At 42.2% G+C, this 17,498-nt stretch overlaps 1 protein-coding gene across 4 annotated transcripts in view; it reads left to right on the top strand.

Moving 5' to 3' along the window:
• The window catches only part of DNAH1 (dynein axonemal heavy chain 1), a 220,996-nt gene that overhangs the window by 130,358 nt on the left and 73,140 nt on the right, over positions 1-17,498 (top strand). For all 4 annotated transcript variants that reach the window (XM_061617932.1, XM_061617931.1, XM_061617930.1 and 1 more), the window contains 8 exons: positions 2,366-2,506; positions 4,293-4,453; positions 8,392-8,549; positions 8,736-8,909; positions 10,857-10,895; positions 12,934-13,112; positions 14,801-15,031; positions 16,133-16,329. In XM_061617932.1, the coding sequence (XP_061473916.1) occupies positions 2,366-2,506; positions 4,293-4,453; positions 8,392-8,549; positions 8,736-8,909; positions 10,857-10,895; positions 12,934-13,112; positions 14,801-15,031; positions 16,133-16,329 (1,280 nt within the window). The remainder of the gene's footprint in view (positions 1-2,365; positions 2,507-4,292; positions 4,454-8,391; positions 8,550-8,735; positions 8,910-10,856; positions 10,896-12,933; positions 13,113-14,800; positions 15,032-16,132; positions 16,330-17,498) is intronic.

Raw genomic sequence — 17,498 nt, 5'->3', positions numbered from 1 at the left:
ATGCTCCTTCCCACTCCCACTCCTCCTCCCCCATGGTCAGTTTTTCCTATCCTAACCAAGATTGCATAGGAGTAAATCCCATTGAAAATAAGCATGCAAATGATCAGACCTGCTTTTCCCCTCTCCTCTCCTCTCCTCTCCTTTCCTCCTCCCCTGCCCACTCCAGCCCTCCCTCCCTTCCCCGCCCCCAGTCAGTTTTACCTATCCTAAGCATGATTGCACGGGAGTAAATTGCACTGAATTTAATAAACATGCAAATAATCAAACCTGTCCTTCTCCTCCCCTCCCCATCCTGCCTGCTCCCCTCCCAGTCCTCCCCTCCCAGTCCTCCCCTCTGCATTTCCTCCCCTCCCTCCTCCTCCTCCTCCCCTCCCCATCCTCTGTGGTCAGTTTCACCTATCCTAAGCATGATTGCAGGGGAGTAAATCCCATTGAACTCAATAAGCATGCAAATGATCCATCCATTCTCAGCAAACTTGCACAAGATCCCATTTCTTACTTCCCGGATTAAAAAGCAGGGAAATTCACTAATAGGCAAAAAACCTAGTGAATGCACCAGGGGAGCAGGAGACCTGAACTCCTCTCTGAGATATTGTACTGCCCTACAAATTGGTCAAAATGCAAACACCATTTGGGTTGGTCTTTCACAGTCCAATCCACTTCCTGTGTAGCTTGGAAGAATTTGGTAACATGTGCCTCTGAGCATATGGTGAGTGGTGACAACACCTGCAATCAGCCCAAAGAATAGAAAGAAGACATGTGCTGTGCTGATCTTGTTTTAGCAGGGAGGAAGCAACATTATTAAGACAGTTGATATAGTTCAGATGGTCACTTTAAATATGTCTGATTTCCTTTGCAATTTTAGTGAAGTTTCCTATAGGAAATCATTTTCTTTTGTTTCTATTTCTGTGAATATGTGAACTACAGCAACTCTTCGGAAAATTTATACTAAAAAAACTCCAAACATAATTGGGGAATAATGGCACTGACTTCTGCAGAATAGTCTCCAGTGGACCTCAGGAGTGTCTCAATTTGCATAAGATAAAACAGTGGGAGGTGAAATATATTCTAGCAAAATTCTAGGTGTGCCCTATGTTTTTAATTGGCTGTGCCCACCTTGCCTTAAATGAAGTTGTTTAAACATAGCAGGATGAAAACATGCACCCTCTATTTTCCAACAGCTAGAGTCATTGCTGAAGTAGCAACATATTGGAATCAGTCTGATTTTTCATCAAACTGCAGGTCCAGATTCCACTGTTAATGCACCCAAAATAGAAATAGAACATAACCTCCAATTTGAAACACAAAAGGCTGTCTTCACCATCATATGACTTTGACCAATAAAAAGGCTTTGAAAATAATAAAAATAAATTTGACACAGATTTCTAGGATGAATAATGAGGGAAATAAAATGTTCTAGTGTAGATTCTCTGTAGAAACATTAATAACACAGGAAAGAAGCAAAGTAAGAAGAATACCAGCAAACATACAAAAATATAATTCTCCATCTTTGGAGATGGCAAGTGTTGCCACCATTCACCATATGCTCAGAGGCACATGTTACCAAATTCTTCCAAGCTACACAGGAAGTGGATTGGACTGTGAAGACCAACCCAAATGGTGTTTGCATTTTGACCAATTTGTAGGGCAGTCCAATATCTCAGAGAGGAGTTCAGGTCTCCTGCTCCCCTGATGCATTCACTATAGCTGCCCAATTTCCCTGCTTTTTGAAGTTTGATAGAAATCTATGTGGGCTATACGCACATTCTTAAACCGCAAGGTTTTTTGCCTATTAGTGAATATATATGTATATATATATTCCCTGGATTGTAGCTTTAAGCTTCTTTGCAAACTTCAGCTTGTTTTCCATGTCTTCATCAAATAGGGTACTTTTAAGATGCTTTTATTTATTATTCTATATTAAATGTATATCCTGCCCTTCCTCCTGAAGGAGTCCAGGGTGGCAAACAAAACAATTTAACACCAACAAAAAAGCATTCTAAAGCAATTAAACACATTTTTAAAAGATTACAGTTAAGACATTCTACAAAACAGTTGCAGATAAAAACATTCTTCCTTCCAGTGTTCTCTGTGTTATTAGGGTCAGTCTCCTTCAGCCATCAAATGTCTGGCTAAACAGGAATGTTTTCATATTCCTCCTAAAAGTCATTAATGTTGGCGATAGACACACCTCAGTGGGGAGGACATTCTACAAGCAGGAAGCCACCACTGAAAGGACTATGATGGGTCAGCACCAACTGGGCAGCCCCCAGTGGTGGTACCGCTAAGAAGGCCTCATCTGCAAGGCCTTATAGGATGTTTTAAGCTTTCTCACCCCTCCCATCAATATCTCTGTGTCTCTTAGGTTTGCTGGGAGAATTGGATGGATTCCTCTGAAGAGTTTACCATGGTTCCTGATACAAGCTTTTGTGACATTATTGTTCCTACCATGAACACTGTCCAGATGGCTTACCTGTTGGAACTGTTGCTCACCAACCACAGACCAGTAAGTTTCCTGAATTTCAAGTGAGGTTAAGATAACATTGTAGAAATGTAAACATTCTGTTGCTGAGTCAAGCCTGCACCAGTACTTTGCTCAAATTGCCAGAATGGCTGCTCAGTAGGTTTTTCTTGCATTTGTTTCTGCTTTTCTGGATATTTTTTCCATATGAAAAGTATCTTATAGTCTGGTCTACTGCAGCAGAGGTTCTCAAACTCCGTTCAGGTGGTCCATGAAAAGGTTGCAGAAGAGTTGAAAATATATGTACTTGGCCCAGCACTTGATTTTTATTTTATTTTATTTATGATGGAGATTGAGACCATTTTGACCAAGATTGGCTTAATAAACTGCTAACAAGCCCCTTGTCTAGGGACTGTGACTTTCATAATATGTTGTTGGTTGTGATGTTCCTATATTAATGTATATATGGTAAGTGTTGGTTGTTTAGAAGATACATGGTAAGTGGAGTGAAAGAGGAGGGGGACTGAATGGGCAGTAGAATGCTAGATGATTGGCTGAGTGTTTAAAATGGCTGAACGTATAAAAGGAAGAGTGAGAGTGGAATCTGGGGGGAGAAGAGAAAGAGTGGGTTGCTTGGTGGGGTTTGAGAGAGTTGTTTGCCAGGAGAGAGTGGAGAAGGAGGGGGGTGGAGTTCGGATTAGTATTGAGTAAAACCATATGCTTATGTGCCTTAAGAAGAAATCTTGTTAATCTTGTTAGCTTTGTTATCTTTAATAAATACTTAATTTGGTTTACCAAAGGCCTGATCCTTGGCTGGGGTTTCACAGACCAGAAGGGAGGGTAAGGTAATGACCAAGGCTGAAGGGAAACTGTAACAAATGGTGGAAGCGGTGAAGAGAATAACAATACCAGTATTCAGAGTCTCTGGGAATACTAGTATTAGGACGTGACTGGTAGTTGCCTAGCAGGGGGATCTGTTGAGATCTGTGCTAGAGCGGGGAGAGAAACAATAAAAAAGGACAGTCCAGACTGGTGGAGTCCCTGGTGGTGCCTAGTGACAGGCAGTAGCCACGTGCAGGTAGGAACCTAACAGGGAGAGCCAGGGAAGGGCGTCACATTGGTATAGTCTACTTATGTTTCCCTAAAAATTTACCAGTTTATGGGGACCTTCTCAACAGCTTATCCTAGGGCCCACAATACCCGTAATGTACTGATTATGATAATGATGGCAGGCTTACAATATAAAAAACAACACACAAGAGAAAAAGACGGAGAGAAGAGGAAAAAAGCCAACTCAGGCACCAGTTCTTAAATAGCAATTCTTATAATAACCAGCAGTCCTAGAAATAGTTCAGGGGTAGGAGGTGCCTGATGGAAATTGTCTTTTGGCAAAGTTGATGGAATGAACTCTGCTTTCTATCTCTCCCACTGAGGCAGCCTGGTGGAATGGCTGGTGACAGTTGATTGGGAGGAGGCCTGATGGAGCTGGTCTTTCAGCAGAGCTGATGGAATGAGTTTTATTTTCCATCTCTCCCACTTAGGCAGCCTGATGAGTTAGTATATTTGATTTTGTTCTGCTCTGATTTTCAGAACGAAAAAAAAGTGTATTCAACTGGTCCATTGATATCCCCAGCTATTTTCAAGTGGTCTGCAAATAAACCTGCTGTACTACAGCAATAAAAAAGTGATCTCAAAGCTTCCATTTGAAAAGCCCTATAGAGTCACTGTGGACTGTCAATAAGCGTAGTAGTTGGCAGATGAGATTGTGAAAGTGTGAATACAGCCTGTACATCTCCCCAGTGGTGACAGGCTTTTTTCTTCCAAATTATAGGTTCTTTGTGTTGGTCCCACAGGGACTGGAAAGACACTCACGATAGCAGATGAGCTTCTGAAGAACCTGCCATTAGAATTTATCAGCCATTTTCTCATGTTCTCTGCTCGAACCTCAGCCAACCAAACCCAAGATCTCATTGACAGCAAGCTGGATAAAAGGCAAAACTCTCTGTTCTAATACTTGTACTGTTGATATATCACTTTGTTCATGTTTGTTTTATTTATTTTTCACATTTATAAGCAGCCTTTCAAAATTTGCTGAAGAAATTAAGCATAAAAAATTATTTAGTATCAAAACCAGCTATTATAAACTGCTGTAGCTGCTTGCCCATCCTGGAAGCAATAGCAGGAACACCTAGCAGATGAGCAACCCTATCATTTTTTCATTGGCAATCACTCGTGGCCGAGTAAGATTGTATTCCAGGGTAAGGTCTTTAACAGTGGGTCCATAAGTGACTGTGGAGGCCAATTCTGGAGCCACACAGCCTCCCACAGTGAGGATATAGGTTTCCAGATGGAAGATGGTCGCGATGAGGATTTGTTTGACGTGCCTTCCGCTTAGCTCATTTGTCCCATTCGCCCTGTATTCGTGCTTCTTCAAAGTCCGCAGCACCCTTGATAATAGCCAACCTCCATTTGGGACGTTCATGGGCCAAGACTTCCCAGTTGTTGATGTTCATGCTACATTTTTTTAGATTCGCTTTAAGAACATCTTTAAACCTCTTTTGCTGTCCACCGATGTTCCGTTTTCCATCCTTAAGTTGGGAGTAAAGTAGCTGCTTTGGAAGATGGTGATCAGGCATTCGAACAACATGGCCGGTCCAGCGAAGTTGATGTTGAAGGATCATTGTTTCAACACTGGTAGTCTTTGCTTCTTCCAAAACACTTAACATTAGTCCGTCTGTCTTCCCAAGTAATTTGCAGAATTTTCCAGAGGCAGCGTTGGTGGAATCTTTCAAGAAGTTGAGAGTGGTGTTTATAAATGATCCATGTTTCACAGGCATACAGTAAGGTTGGTAGTACAATGGCTTTGTAAATAAGCATTTTGGTCTCCCTGCGAATATCCCGATCCTCGAACACTCTACGCTTCATTCGGGAGAATGTGACACTCGCAGAGCTCAGACAATGTTGAATTTCAGCATCGATGTCAGCTTTTACAGAGAAATGGCTGCTGAGATAGGGGAAGTGATCAACGTTCTCCAACGTCACACCATTGAGCTGGATTGATAGTGCTACAGAGGGACTAGTTCGCACCTGTTGATGAAGCACTTTGGGTTTTTTAATATTAAGTGAGAGCCCAAGCTTTTCATATCCTTCTGTGAAGACATTTAGGATAGTTTGAAGATCTTTCTCTGAATGTGCGGAGACTACATTATCATTGGCATATTAAAGTTCTATGACAGAGGTTGACATTACCTTACTTTTTGCTTTCAGCCTACTGAGATTAAAAAGCTTTCCATCTGTTCGATATATATATAAATAAATAAATATGATTTCCACACCAGTAGGTTCCCCTCAATGAGGTGTAGAATCATAGCAATGAAGATAGCAAATAAGGTAGGAGCAATGACACATCCCTGTTTTACGCCTGATCCGACTCTGAATGGATCACTCTGAAAGCCATTGTTGTCCAAAATTGTTGCTGTCATGTTGTCATGAAGGAGTCGCAAAATATTCACAAATTTATCAGGGCATCCAGTTTTCAGAAGGATGGTCCAGAGAGCAGTTCAATTCACAGTGTCAAAGGCCTTAGTCAGATCAATAAATGCCATATATAAAGGTCAATTCTGGTCCTGGCATTTTTCTTGAAGCTGTCGTGCAGTGAAGATCATGTCCACTGTCCCCCTGGAAGGGCAGAAACCATTTTGAGATTCGGGGAGGACATCCTCTGAGCACAGCAGGAGGCGGTTTGCAAGGATCCTTGCAAGGATTTTACCTGTGGTATCAAGAAGAGAGATACCTCAATAGTTCCCGCAATCTGTTCTATCACCCTTCTTAAAAAGGGTGATAATTATGGTGTCCCTAAAGTCTTCCGGGATCTCCTCCCTCATCCAGATTTTTTCGATGAGCTTATGAAGTTGTTGTGTAAGTTCAGGCCCACCTTCTTTAAAGACTTCAACAGGAATCCCATCAGGTCCACTAGCTTTGTTGTTTTTCATTTGATTGATGGCTTTACTGACTTCATCCAAATTAGGGGATACTGCAGCTCGTCTCTAGTTTGTTGTCGTGGTAATGCTTTTTCCAGCGCAGTGCAATAGTCTCTTTATCCTTAAGTTTGCTACCATTCATTGAACGTAAGGGATTTGTACGTAATTTGTTGGTCCGTAGATGGCCTTTGTGGCATTAAAAAATCCCTGTGCATCGTGAGCATCTGCAAAGTGCTGGATTTCTTGAGCTTTCTTTATCCACCAGGCGTTCTTAAGTTCTCTAGTTCTTCTTTGGACCTCAGCCTTTGCACTGGCATAGATTTTTTTCTTAGCAGCACAGTTAATGTCTTTCTGCCGTATCTGGAAGGCTTTCCTTTTCTTGTTGATGATATGTTCAATCTCACTATTATTCTCATCAAACCAATCCTGATGTTTCTTAGTTTGGTATCCAATAGTTGGTTCACATGCTGCAATAATGGATGTCTTCAGTTTAATCCAGTGTTCCTCAACATTTTCAGGAGTTCCGTCGGTAGAGGTTTTTTGAGAATTGTTTGAAAACGGGCACGCTTAATAGGATCTTGAAGGGCATTGATGTTCATTTTACTCCTTGGTTTTCTTCCTTGGAGCCTACGTTGAGGAACAATATTAATGGCCTTTGTGGATCGAATTAATCGGTGATCTGTCCAGCAGTCATCAGCACTCGTCATGGCCCTAGTGAGGAGTATGTCACGACGATCTCTGGCACGGACAATTACGTAATCCAGGAGATGCCAGTGTTTTGACTGAGGGTGCTTCCATGATGTTTTAAATGTATTTTTCTGACTAAAGGGTGTGTTTATAATAACAAGATTATGCTCTGCACATTTAGTCAGAAGTAGAATTCCATTCAGGTTGCTATTGCCAACTCCTTTCCCAATGGTTTCTGGCCATAAATCGAAATCATGCCTAACTCTTGCATTGAAATCACCCAAGAGGATAATTTTATATCTCTGATAAGATATTGTCCAGCTGGTTATAAAAAAATTCCTTGATGTCTTCATCAGCATCTAATGCTGGTGCATAAGCACTTACAATAGTTGCCTGCTGGTTTTTGGCAAGTTTTAACCAGAGTTTTACCCTACAGGATAAGTTCAGCAGGCAAACAAACATTGGATAAATGTTGAGTGAATGATCTGGCCCTGGGAATTCTTACTTGTTCCTGAACCACTGAATATTTTGATTTTACTGTTAGTAAGCAGTCACGATAACATAGGACCTTTTCATTCATTGAGTCACCCCTTGAATTTGGAAGTTTTGTCCATACCTGTCAAGATCTGTGTCCATACTACTGTTTTACTTTTGCCATTCAAAATTAATTATTTATCTACTGACTTTCAGTGGAATGTTCAAAAGAACATAAGAAGAAGAGCCCTTCTGAATCAGACTAAAGGCCCATCTTGTCCATCATCCTGTTCTCATAGTGGCCAAGATGTCTATGGGAAGCCCACAAACAGGATTGTAATGCAACAGCACTCTCCAAACTTGTGACACCCGACAACTGGTATTCAGAGGCATACTATCTCCCATAGTGGAGATAGTAGGCAATGTGTATGTAATTTATACATACAGGCACACTCTTGAGCTTTCTTCTGCTATTTATTATCATCATCATCATCATCATCTTACCTGCATGTCACTATAAGCTTCCAGGATAGGTTGCAGCAGTTTAAAAATATAACATTAAAAAGGTTTAAAACCAATTGTAATAAGAATAGGGTGGGTCCTAAAATGTATATATATCCGATGTCAAAGGCTCTGCTTTATAAAGAAATGGGTGGGACTTTACTAAAGTGTGTGGCTCCATATACATTCTTTTATCAGACTGCTTTTGTAAAGTAACTGGGCTGGGGTATTTTCACCATGTGTTCCACTCTGTTAATGTAATTTTTATCCTTGTCTGGTTATATATAGGCGCAAGGGAGTTTTTGGCCCTCCACTTGGCAGATACTTCATATTTTTCATTGATGACCTGAACATGCCAGCACTGGAGACCTATGGTGCCCAGCCACCAATTGAGCTGCTTCGGCAATGGATGGACCACAAAGGCTGGTACGATAGGAAACAAATTGGTATGATATATGTTCTTTACCTAACTTCTGTACATAAGTAGTTTCCTTTCCAGACAAGTCAGGCTAGTTGTAAAGCAACTTGCTGCTGAAAAACATATAGCTTCCCCCCCGCCCCCCCCAACTCCCATCCTCCAGGAGCCTTGGCATTCCTATCTGTTACCAGTCTTCCCTGGAATGTTTTGTCAGGTACCTTTAAGAAGTTGGTAGATATTAACTTTGTTGGTGCCATGGGACCCCCTGGTGGAGGAAGAAATGCTGTCACACCACGCCTCACCCGCCACTTCAATTACCTCTCTTTCACTGAGATGGAAGATAGCAGCAAGAAGAAAATCTTCTCCACCATTCTAGGCAGTTGGATGTGTGAGTTATGCAAATATATTATTCTTTTTCTTACTTTTTTTTTTTTAAGTCCTATATGGTATGTGACTAAGAATGGTTTGCTATTGGAACATGAGAGATTCTTGGAAAGGGGCAATACTTCTGCTCCACGAGACTGTTGTTTGTTCCCTTCCATATTATTTGGATCACTGTTGCTGTGTGTGAGAGTCAAAGACATCAAGAGAGACAAAGTAAGGTGATCCCACTTAGTAGTTTAGGTTATGTTCCTGAAGCCACGCAGTTGTTTTGAGTTTAATGTATGTCTTTATTTGTTAGTATAATTAGTTATACTAATTATACCTAGAGAGCCAGTGTGGCGTAGTGGTTAGAGTGTTGGACTAGGACCTGGGAGACCAGGGTTCAAATCCCCACACAGCCATGAAGCTCACTGGGTGACCTTGGGCCAGTCACTGCCTCTCAGCCTCAGAGGAAGGCAATGGTAAACCTCCTCTGAATACCGCTTACCGTGAAAACCCTGTTCATGCGGTAGCCATAAGTCGGGATCGACTTGCAGGCAGTCCGTTTCCATTTTCAATTATATCTAGGTCTGCAGAATGTGTGATTCACCAAGCCAAATGCTGTCCTCCAGCCGCATACTGTGAGATGTTAGGGAGGAAATCAAGTGCCTGTTGCTGCAGCTAGCCTAAAATGGCAAAGATGGGAGTTGCCATGCATATGAACTTTTGGCTTTGTGGGTCACAAGTTGTGCAGGCCTGGTTTAAGCTTAAGCTCCCTGTAGGATATTACATTGCCCAGGTTCTTAATCTCACAGTGTGTACATTGATATTTACATACCTCACATGGGACTGATTAGCTTTTAACAAGGTTTGCCATCGTATTCACTTTTCTTAGAGCAAGGGAGAAAATTGTATCAGCAAAATTACATCATTAAGTGAAAGGAGAATGAGGCTTTATTGTATCAGTAACATCCTTAATGTAGTAGACTGATGTGAGCTTGGAAACTAGACACTTATTGCTCAAACAATTAAGTCACCACAGCAATCTATTCACATATTTTGTGATGTAATGCTATTACTTGATTGTAATCGACACAAGGTTTGTCAGTAATACTAGTCACCTATTGTTTGAAAGCAAAATAGGGCCATCCAAAACTAAGATAGTGGTTTTTACATGCTTAGGGGGGTGGGGATTCCTTTGATAGGCAGAAGTATATATATATTTGCAAGTAAAAAAGAAAGATTTTTTTTTTTAAATCCTGAGATAGCTGAAGAAGAACCCTTGAGACTTCAGGACATACAGAATATTGAGGTGGCAGTTAAGGAAAAATCTCCCCTGAGGCTTCTGTTCCAGGCTGGCTGGAGCCTTGAAGAGAATCACTTTTCTGTGGGAATTAGGATACACTGCAACACATCTGCTGCAGGTCCTAGTTGTTTGATCCTTAATTTATACAAAAAACTAATATACCTTCTTTTGGGGCTGGGAACCAAATTCTATGTGTGTAATTGAGTAAAAGACAGCTGGTATAGCACACTGGGGAGGAGAGCCTGGTTGGGAGTCCAAAGTCTGTGAGTTCAAATCCCCGCTTGGGTCTCCTGGGTGTCAAGGGCCAGCTCAAGATCACCCCCACAGTGAGTGGCTCAGGGGTTACGTGCCCTGCCACCTGTGCAGCCATGGGCAAGCTGCATAGTCCCAAGGAGCCCAGTTGCCCCCCAGCTGGCAGTTGCGGACAAGGAAGGGGGTGGCTTGTGCAGCTGTGGCAAGCTGAGCAGGCCCTAGCCAGCTGGGGAGGGCTAGTCTCAGAGGGAGGCAATGGTAAACCCCCTCTGAATACTGTTTACCATGAAAACCGTATTCATAGGGTAGCCATAAGTTGGGATTGACTTGAAGGCAGTCCATTTCCATTCAATTGAGTAAAAATGTATGTTTTTTATATGCATTTTTATATTTCTTTCTTGATTTCTTTTTTAGCTGGACGACTAGGAGAAATATGTTACAGAGATCCAGTTTGTAAGTAACCTGGGCACAAGTTAGTCATTCGCCCATGTAAGACTTGGACAAAATAAGTCTCATTTGCCAGATGATGTTTGAAGATTTTGGATCAAACACATCAGGACAATTGTTTTTGCTTCAGCAGGAACAAGTCCATTTCCCCACCTTACTTATTTACTTCCTTAGTTCCCACCCACCCTTCTACCCTACAACAGGGCACTCAGGGCTCACAATAAAACCATACACAATAAAATCACAAAAACATTAAAACAGATGAAAATGCATAAAATACAGGGGAGTGATATTAAAGGGGACTAAAGAGGTGAAAACTAAAAAGCAGGGAGGAAATAAAATCAGTTACGCCTGTTGTTACCTTGACAAATTTAAGTATGCCAACTTTTGGCTTGCCTGAGGCAGCTCCACATTTTTCACTACAAACATATTTACTGGGTGTACATCAGTGCTGGACCTGTATTTCCTGCAGGAAGCATGTCACTGTATATACTCATATCTTGACACACCCACGTACGTGTATTTGGGCTGTTGTCTCCCAGTGTTTATATATGCATGTATCTCACCAGATAGTGCCCAGACAGCCACATTTTGGACAAAGTGAAATGTTTGGACTGCCTCCAAAGGCAGCCCCACATAATTCTCAAACTGAAGTAGTCACACACAGAGACCTTTTTGTACTTCATTTTTTCCCATCTAGCTTTGAACAGTTCTTGCTCAGTAGGTGCCATTTTCTCCAACAGAAAGCTTGAGTTCTTGATTCAGGGTTCATGTATACAGAGTTTTTAACAAAGCAAGAACAAATCTGGGGCTAAGGTGAAGCTGACTCCTGACAAGATTAAAGTCCTGTGAATTAATGGTTGCCGGATCCAAGAACTGGGTAGCATGCTTATCTTGCGTAAGGTTCAATTCCCCCCCAAAGGAACAGGTGCTCAGTCCTGGATCCATCTCTGTCATTGGAAGCTGAAGCCCAGGTGGGTGCAGTCAGGCCCGGCGCGAGCAGGTGGCCATGTGGGGCACAGACCCAATGGCCCCAGGTTCTCCCAAGGGGCCCCTACCTAGATGTACAAGGTGGGGCTGGGAGGATGGAATTACATGATCCACGATGGTGTTGGGTTACAGAGCGATATTTGCAACTGTAAATCATGCCCTGCAACCCAACCCTGATCGTGGATTGCTCCTGAGAGCCCCCTGCCTAGATTTACAGGCTGTGGGTGGGAGTTCCACGATCCAAAACAGTGTTGTGTTGTGGAGTGTTATTTGCAGCCTCAAACCATACCCCGTAACAGGATGCTGATTGCAGAGTGGATGCTCCACCACCCTCCCAGGAAATGCTGCCCTTGCGGCTGGCACAGGCTTCCATGTTGTCACGTCAGTGTGTGCGGGGCAGCTACAGGGAGGGGGTGTTTGTGCCCGAAGGCCCACCCCAACCTGATGCCAGCCCTGGGTGCAGTGATTTGGATTGCCTTTTATCAGGTGTGGCTGGAGTGTGATCTGCACCATTCCAACAAACCCTGGCTGCAGCTCGTGATTGGTGAGAAGAGAACTTAACCATGAGTCTCAGTTCGGATGACATGCTAAGCCAAAGGTTTGCTCAGCTAAGTGCAGGAGCAAAAAGGACTGCGGAGAAACAAAGTGGTTACGAGTTTCTTTGTGGGGGCCTGACAGAGTTTGGCTTACCATGTGTGAACCAGGCCATTGTTAGAATTTGTTTATCCCTGCTTAATTTATTAGCTACATTTTAACTGTGTTGTGATTTTAACATTATATTTTAACTTTAGTATGACACTTAGAGACTGATGTGGGAGGTGATAGAAAAAGTCTAAATATATAAATAGCAAGTTGTGCTGTTTTCCAACTGCACATTGAATGTAGGCTGTGTGGATGGGTAATGTCTTCTGCGAGATAAAGTTATTGTCTATTTTTATAACAATGATCTTACTGTGTTTCAAGCTGCCCTGCCTTATTGTCTTATGATTACTCTTGTTTTTTCCTTTCTTGAAAAGTCCCTGCTACAATGCTGATCATCTTTTGGGTTTTTTAGCTGGATGCCCACAGGTGCAGAATTTAAATGAACCCCTCGTCAATGCTACTATACAAGTGTATTCTACCATCACATCCCAACTGTTGCCCACTCCAGCAAAATCTCATTATACATTTAACTTGAGGGATCTCTCCAAAGTTTTCCAGGGCATGCTTATGGCAGAACCTGCCAAAATTGTGGTGAGTGCTCCCTTCACAATATCTGCTCTATGGGTTGTATCCAACATAGTGCTACATCACAGTCCCATCAGTGCAAGGATTTTCATTTGTGCAATAGGACTTTCCCCCATGCACCCCCTAAATCTCTTTTAGGGGCTTCCCCAACCCTGCAGAGCAGATTTGGAAAAGGTGCGGGCCATGCAGGGGGAGAAGAAGGAGGTAAGTCATGTTGCATGGCTGGAAATCCTTGAGCGGGCAGAACGTGTTAGTGGAATACCATCCTATGGTGGGAATTTTAGTTGAAGAGAAATTGCATATTATTTCCTGAGAAATTAACTTGCTGAATAATTATCCTTTTGGGGGGATGCATTTGATACCACTGCACACAGTGCAAGCAATAAAGTGTTTTCCCTTCATCTAGGCTGGATTATGGTTGAATTCCACGTGGACTGTAGTTTGGGGTGGGTCTTGGGCAGAGTATTGGAGTTGCTTTTCCCTCTTTTTGTGGCAGCAGCAAAGGAATCACACCTTTATAATTCACCCATAGCCATCCTGCCTCATGAGTACTTTATCCTGCAGTATTCATGGTACAGCATGGTCATGAAGCAGGCATGTTCCATCTTGGTATCCATGAATAACTCATATAGCTTAAAGTCATATAGCTTTAAACCTTTCTTTAAAAAATGTTTTTAAAGATGCTTTGTCTTAATGTATTCTGAAGTCTGTTCTCATGATGTTTTAAAGTGTTTTTAGTGCTTTTGTTTGCCGCCCTGGGCTCCTGCTGGGAGGAAGGATGGGATATAAATAAAATAATAAATAAATAAATAAATAAAATATAGCTGGCAACAAGATTTGAGTGCATTGATTTATGCAGAGAACTCTACCTTCCAGTTTCTCCAAGTTTAGGCCTGCCATTCTTATAGTACAATCCTAAGTGGGGTTGATGGTGAACTGGTGGGTTGTCCACCACTTCTAAAACTCTACTGGCTGGTGCCAGCCAAAGCAGGAAGTGTGTGGCAAACTTAGCTTTTTTTTCTTTCCTGAGGTGTTCTTTATTTTTTAACCCTCCTCTTTGATTCCAATTGAAGGGATATTAGTTATGCCAGGTCCAGGCCGGCATAAAAAAGGTGCCCTGAGATCTAGTAGATCCAAGGCCACTTCTGCTCTGCCTCAGAACTCTCCATTTCAGTGCCTAATACCAGCAGGGCTGAACCCACAGAGGCTTTTGTAGACATAGCAGGGTCTCTGTGGCAGCATACCCTCTGCCAGTAAAGCTCTTCTCTGCCGTGGAGAGACATCACCACCTTTTCCTAAACCCCTCCAATCTGGGGGCTAGATTTGCTCTGATAGTTTATAACACTATTTTCTTGTAAATCTGATTGGGAAATGGAAGTTTTTTTACTGTATTAACATCAGAATAAGGTTAGTATCTTGAGGGAAGAATCAATATGTGAAGAGATAATGTGGAAGAAGTACATAACATGAGTTCAAATTTCTTTTTAGGAAAGATGCTCTGCATTTCTATTGCAGTATTATTTCCTCTATAGATCATCAACTTTAGTTTGAGATGCTGACCATTTAGAAAACAACCAATAGAATCCCATTATGCTTTCCCTTTCCTCCAGATATGGCACATTTGAAAATTATTTGGGGTCATGTGGTTACTAAGGAAAAGGCTGTTTAAGGGTGTCACTGGAATTCTTTGCTAGGATAAACTGCCCCTGCTGAGGCTGTGGTATCATGAGAGTTGCCGTGTGTTCTGTGACCGCCTGGTTAACGATGAGGACCGAACTTGGTTTGATGACCTGATGAAAAGTGTGATGTTGGAATGGGATACCACCTTCGATGAAGTTGTTCCTTATCAGCCCCTTCTCTATGGGGATTTCATGTTCCCAGGTTCTGATATGAAAGTGTATGAATTGATTGATGACAAAAGCAAGGTAGGATGCTGAAGATGTTTTTCCATTTTTGTGCTTCTTTTGTCTTTCATTTATTTATGCACAACATATATTGTGGGTGCAGTCCATAAAAGCACTGGGTATCCTGAGCTGAGTTTCAAGAATATATTTGATACATGGCAAGCCTATTCTAGAAGTTATTATGATTTTCAGTGGGGGGGGGGAAGGCTAAGGTTGTACAAGGATAGGCTGAACACTAGAAGCATGCTGAGAATGATAGATGAACCTGGACGGAAGAGGATAGAAGAGGCCTAGATAATGCTGTTTTCTCCGAATGCCCCCTGTGTTCAGGCAAGTAATAAAGAACAGTTGGGAATCTGCTATGCGGATGACTTTAGGAGAGTACTTAGGTTGGGCAAATGTAATAAACTAGGAAGGGGAACAAGTTTAATGTTCATAGTACTGCAGTAGATGCCATTAAAATCTTTACAGGTGACCTTTGTAAGTAATTACCCTTCCTGCAGAACTCCCAACTGGCAGGATATTGTGCATACTGAGAAAATGTTAATTAAGCAAAGGGTAAAAATATAAAGATTTTAATAAGGAACAGTGTACTTTGCATTCACTGCCAAGTAGTCAAGGATAATAATAACAGTGTGCCTTCTTTCATGATCACTAAGTGAATTATAGATAATTAATCCAGCCTCTTAGGTAGGCAAATGTTCGTCATACCCATTGCTTAGATAGATTACTTGTGGTTGAGGGATTAGATAACTTAACCATGTCCATAATGACATAGTAGCTGTGCTCCGATTGATAATTCTGAACTCTTGGTCAATGTATTGCCCTAACCCTATTGGGCTCAGCTACAATTTACAGTAGACACTATTTAAGTGGTAATTTTATTTATGGAATATTTTGGTTGAGGAATTAAAGGCAGACTGCTTGCCCCTCTTTTTTGATGGGTGTACATCCTGGTCCGTGTAGATAGGCTTTCTAAGACATTGAATATTCTTTCCACCACTGTCTTATCTCATCCACAGGAGCTGATGAATAGAGAGATAGGTGGCCCATTGATGGCCTCCTAAAGAGTGGCATTCTTTGTTACTGCTCTTACTCTTCTTCCTCTCTTTTTGGCCATAGCTCATGAACGTGATTGAGGAGTACATGGACGAGTACAATCAGATCAATACTACTAAGATGAAGCTAGTTCTCTTCATGGATGCTATGCAGCACATTTGCCGTATCACCCGTATTCTACGCCAGGCACTGGGCAATGCTCTTCTCTTGGGTGTTGGTGGCAGCGGAAGGCAATCTCTCACCAAGCTAGCATCTCACATGTAAGATATAGATCAGTGGTTCCCAACCTTTATGAGCACGGGACCCCCTTTATAAGCTGAAAAAAATTCATGACCCCTTCCCCCCAGGGAGGCAGGCTGGCTGCCAGGAAGGAAGGGGGAAAGCAGCCTTTCTTTGCAGGCTTGCATCTTTTTGCTTCACAAAAAGCCCTCTCCTCTCATTCTAAGTAAGGGCGTTGCCAGTAGAGGCAGTGCAAGGAGACGGGAATCAGTGATAGTAATCCTCTCTTCTTCCTGGTAGCTCCACCCTCAGCCTCCTTTGGCATCTGCCATGTATTTTATAGGCAGATGACTGCCCTTAGTGCACTTGAAAGACGCTCTGGCACTTCAGCAAAAGGCCTCCCCTCTCGTTTGGAGCAAGGGGAAGGTGTCATCTGCAGCAGCAGTGGAAAGCAGACAGTGTCAAGGGAGTGAAGACTTTTTTAAAAAAATTAATAATTCATTTATTTACTGTTCACAGCCCCCTCTGGATTACTTCGCAGCCCCCCTGGGGGTCCCGGCCCCCAGGTTGGGAACCACTGATATAGATGCATAGTACAGCTTTCTGAGCCAGCAGACTGTGACAGATTTACCTGAACAGCATATATATGTACATAATTCCTACTTCTGAGTTCAGTTTGCTCACATTATGTCAAGAAGAAACCATGAGGCTGTTCACTTAAGGCTCCAACTGTGCAGAAACTGACTGTAGTAAAGAAGTGGGATTGTATCTGTCCTCCCACCCAATGAAGGCCCACCTGACATCCACATATTGGATGTACCATTGGAATACTGCCTGAGGTCCTATCAACATACAGCCTGATGTGCCTAGGCCCAACCTGTGTAATTGTTGTCTCTCAAAACAGGGAAGGAATTACTCAGGTCTTGCCAATGTGCATTAAACTCTCTCCACACCGGCCTGATTTGTTTATTTATTTATTTTTAAAAGGTATATCCTGCTCTTTACAACATCTGCATCTCAAAGCAGCTTAACAAATTTAAAATGTATGAAATAACAAAGTTTAAAACATAGATTAAAACACTGAAGAATAAAACAGTCAAATAGCATTGATAGTTCAAAGGCCTCCAAAACCATTTTGACACAGAAACATACGAGGGTGCCTTATGCTGAGTCAGACCATTGGTCCCTCTAGCTCAGTGTTGTCTACTGC

This window comes from Rhineura floridana, chromosome 3, assembly GCF_030035675.1.
Source record: "Rhineura floridana isolate rRhiFlo1 chromosome 3, rRhiFlo1.hap2, whole genome shotgun sequence".
Classification (NCBI taxonomy): Eukaryota; Metazoa; Chordata; class Lepidosauria; order Squamata; family Rhineuridae; genus Rhineura; species Rhineura floridana.
The sequence above is the reverse complement of the archived record's forward strand: the minus strand, read 5'-3'. Positions and strand labels throughout refer to the sequence as shown.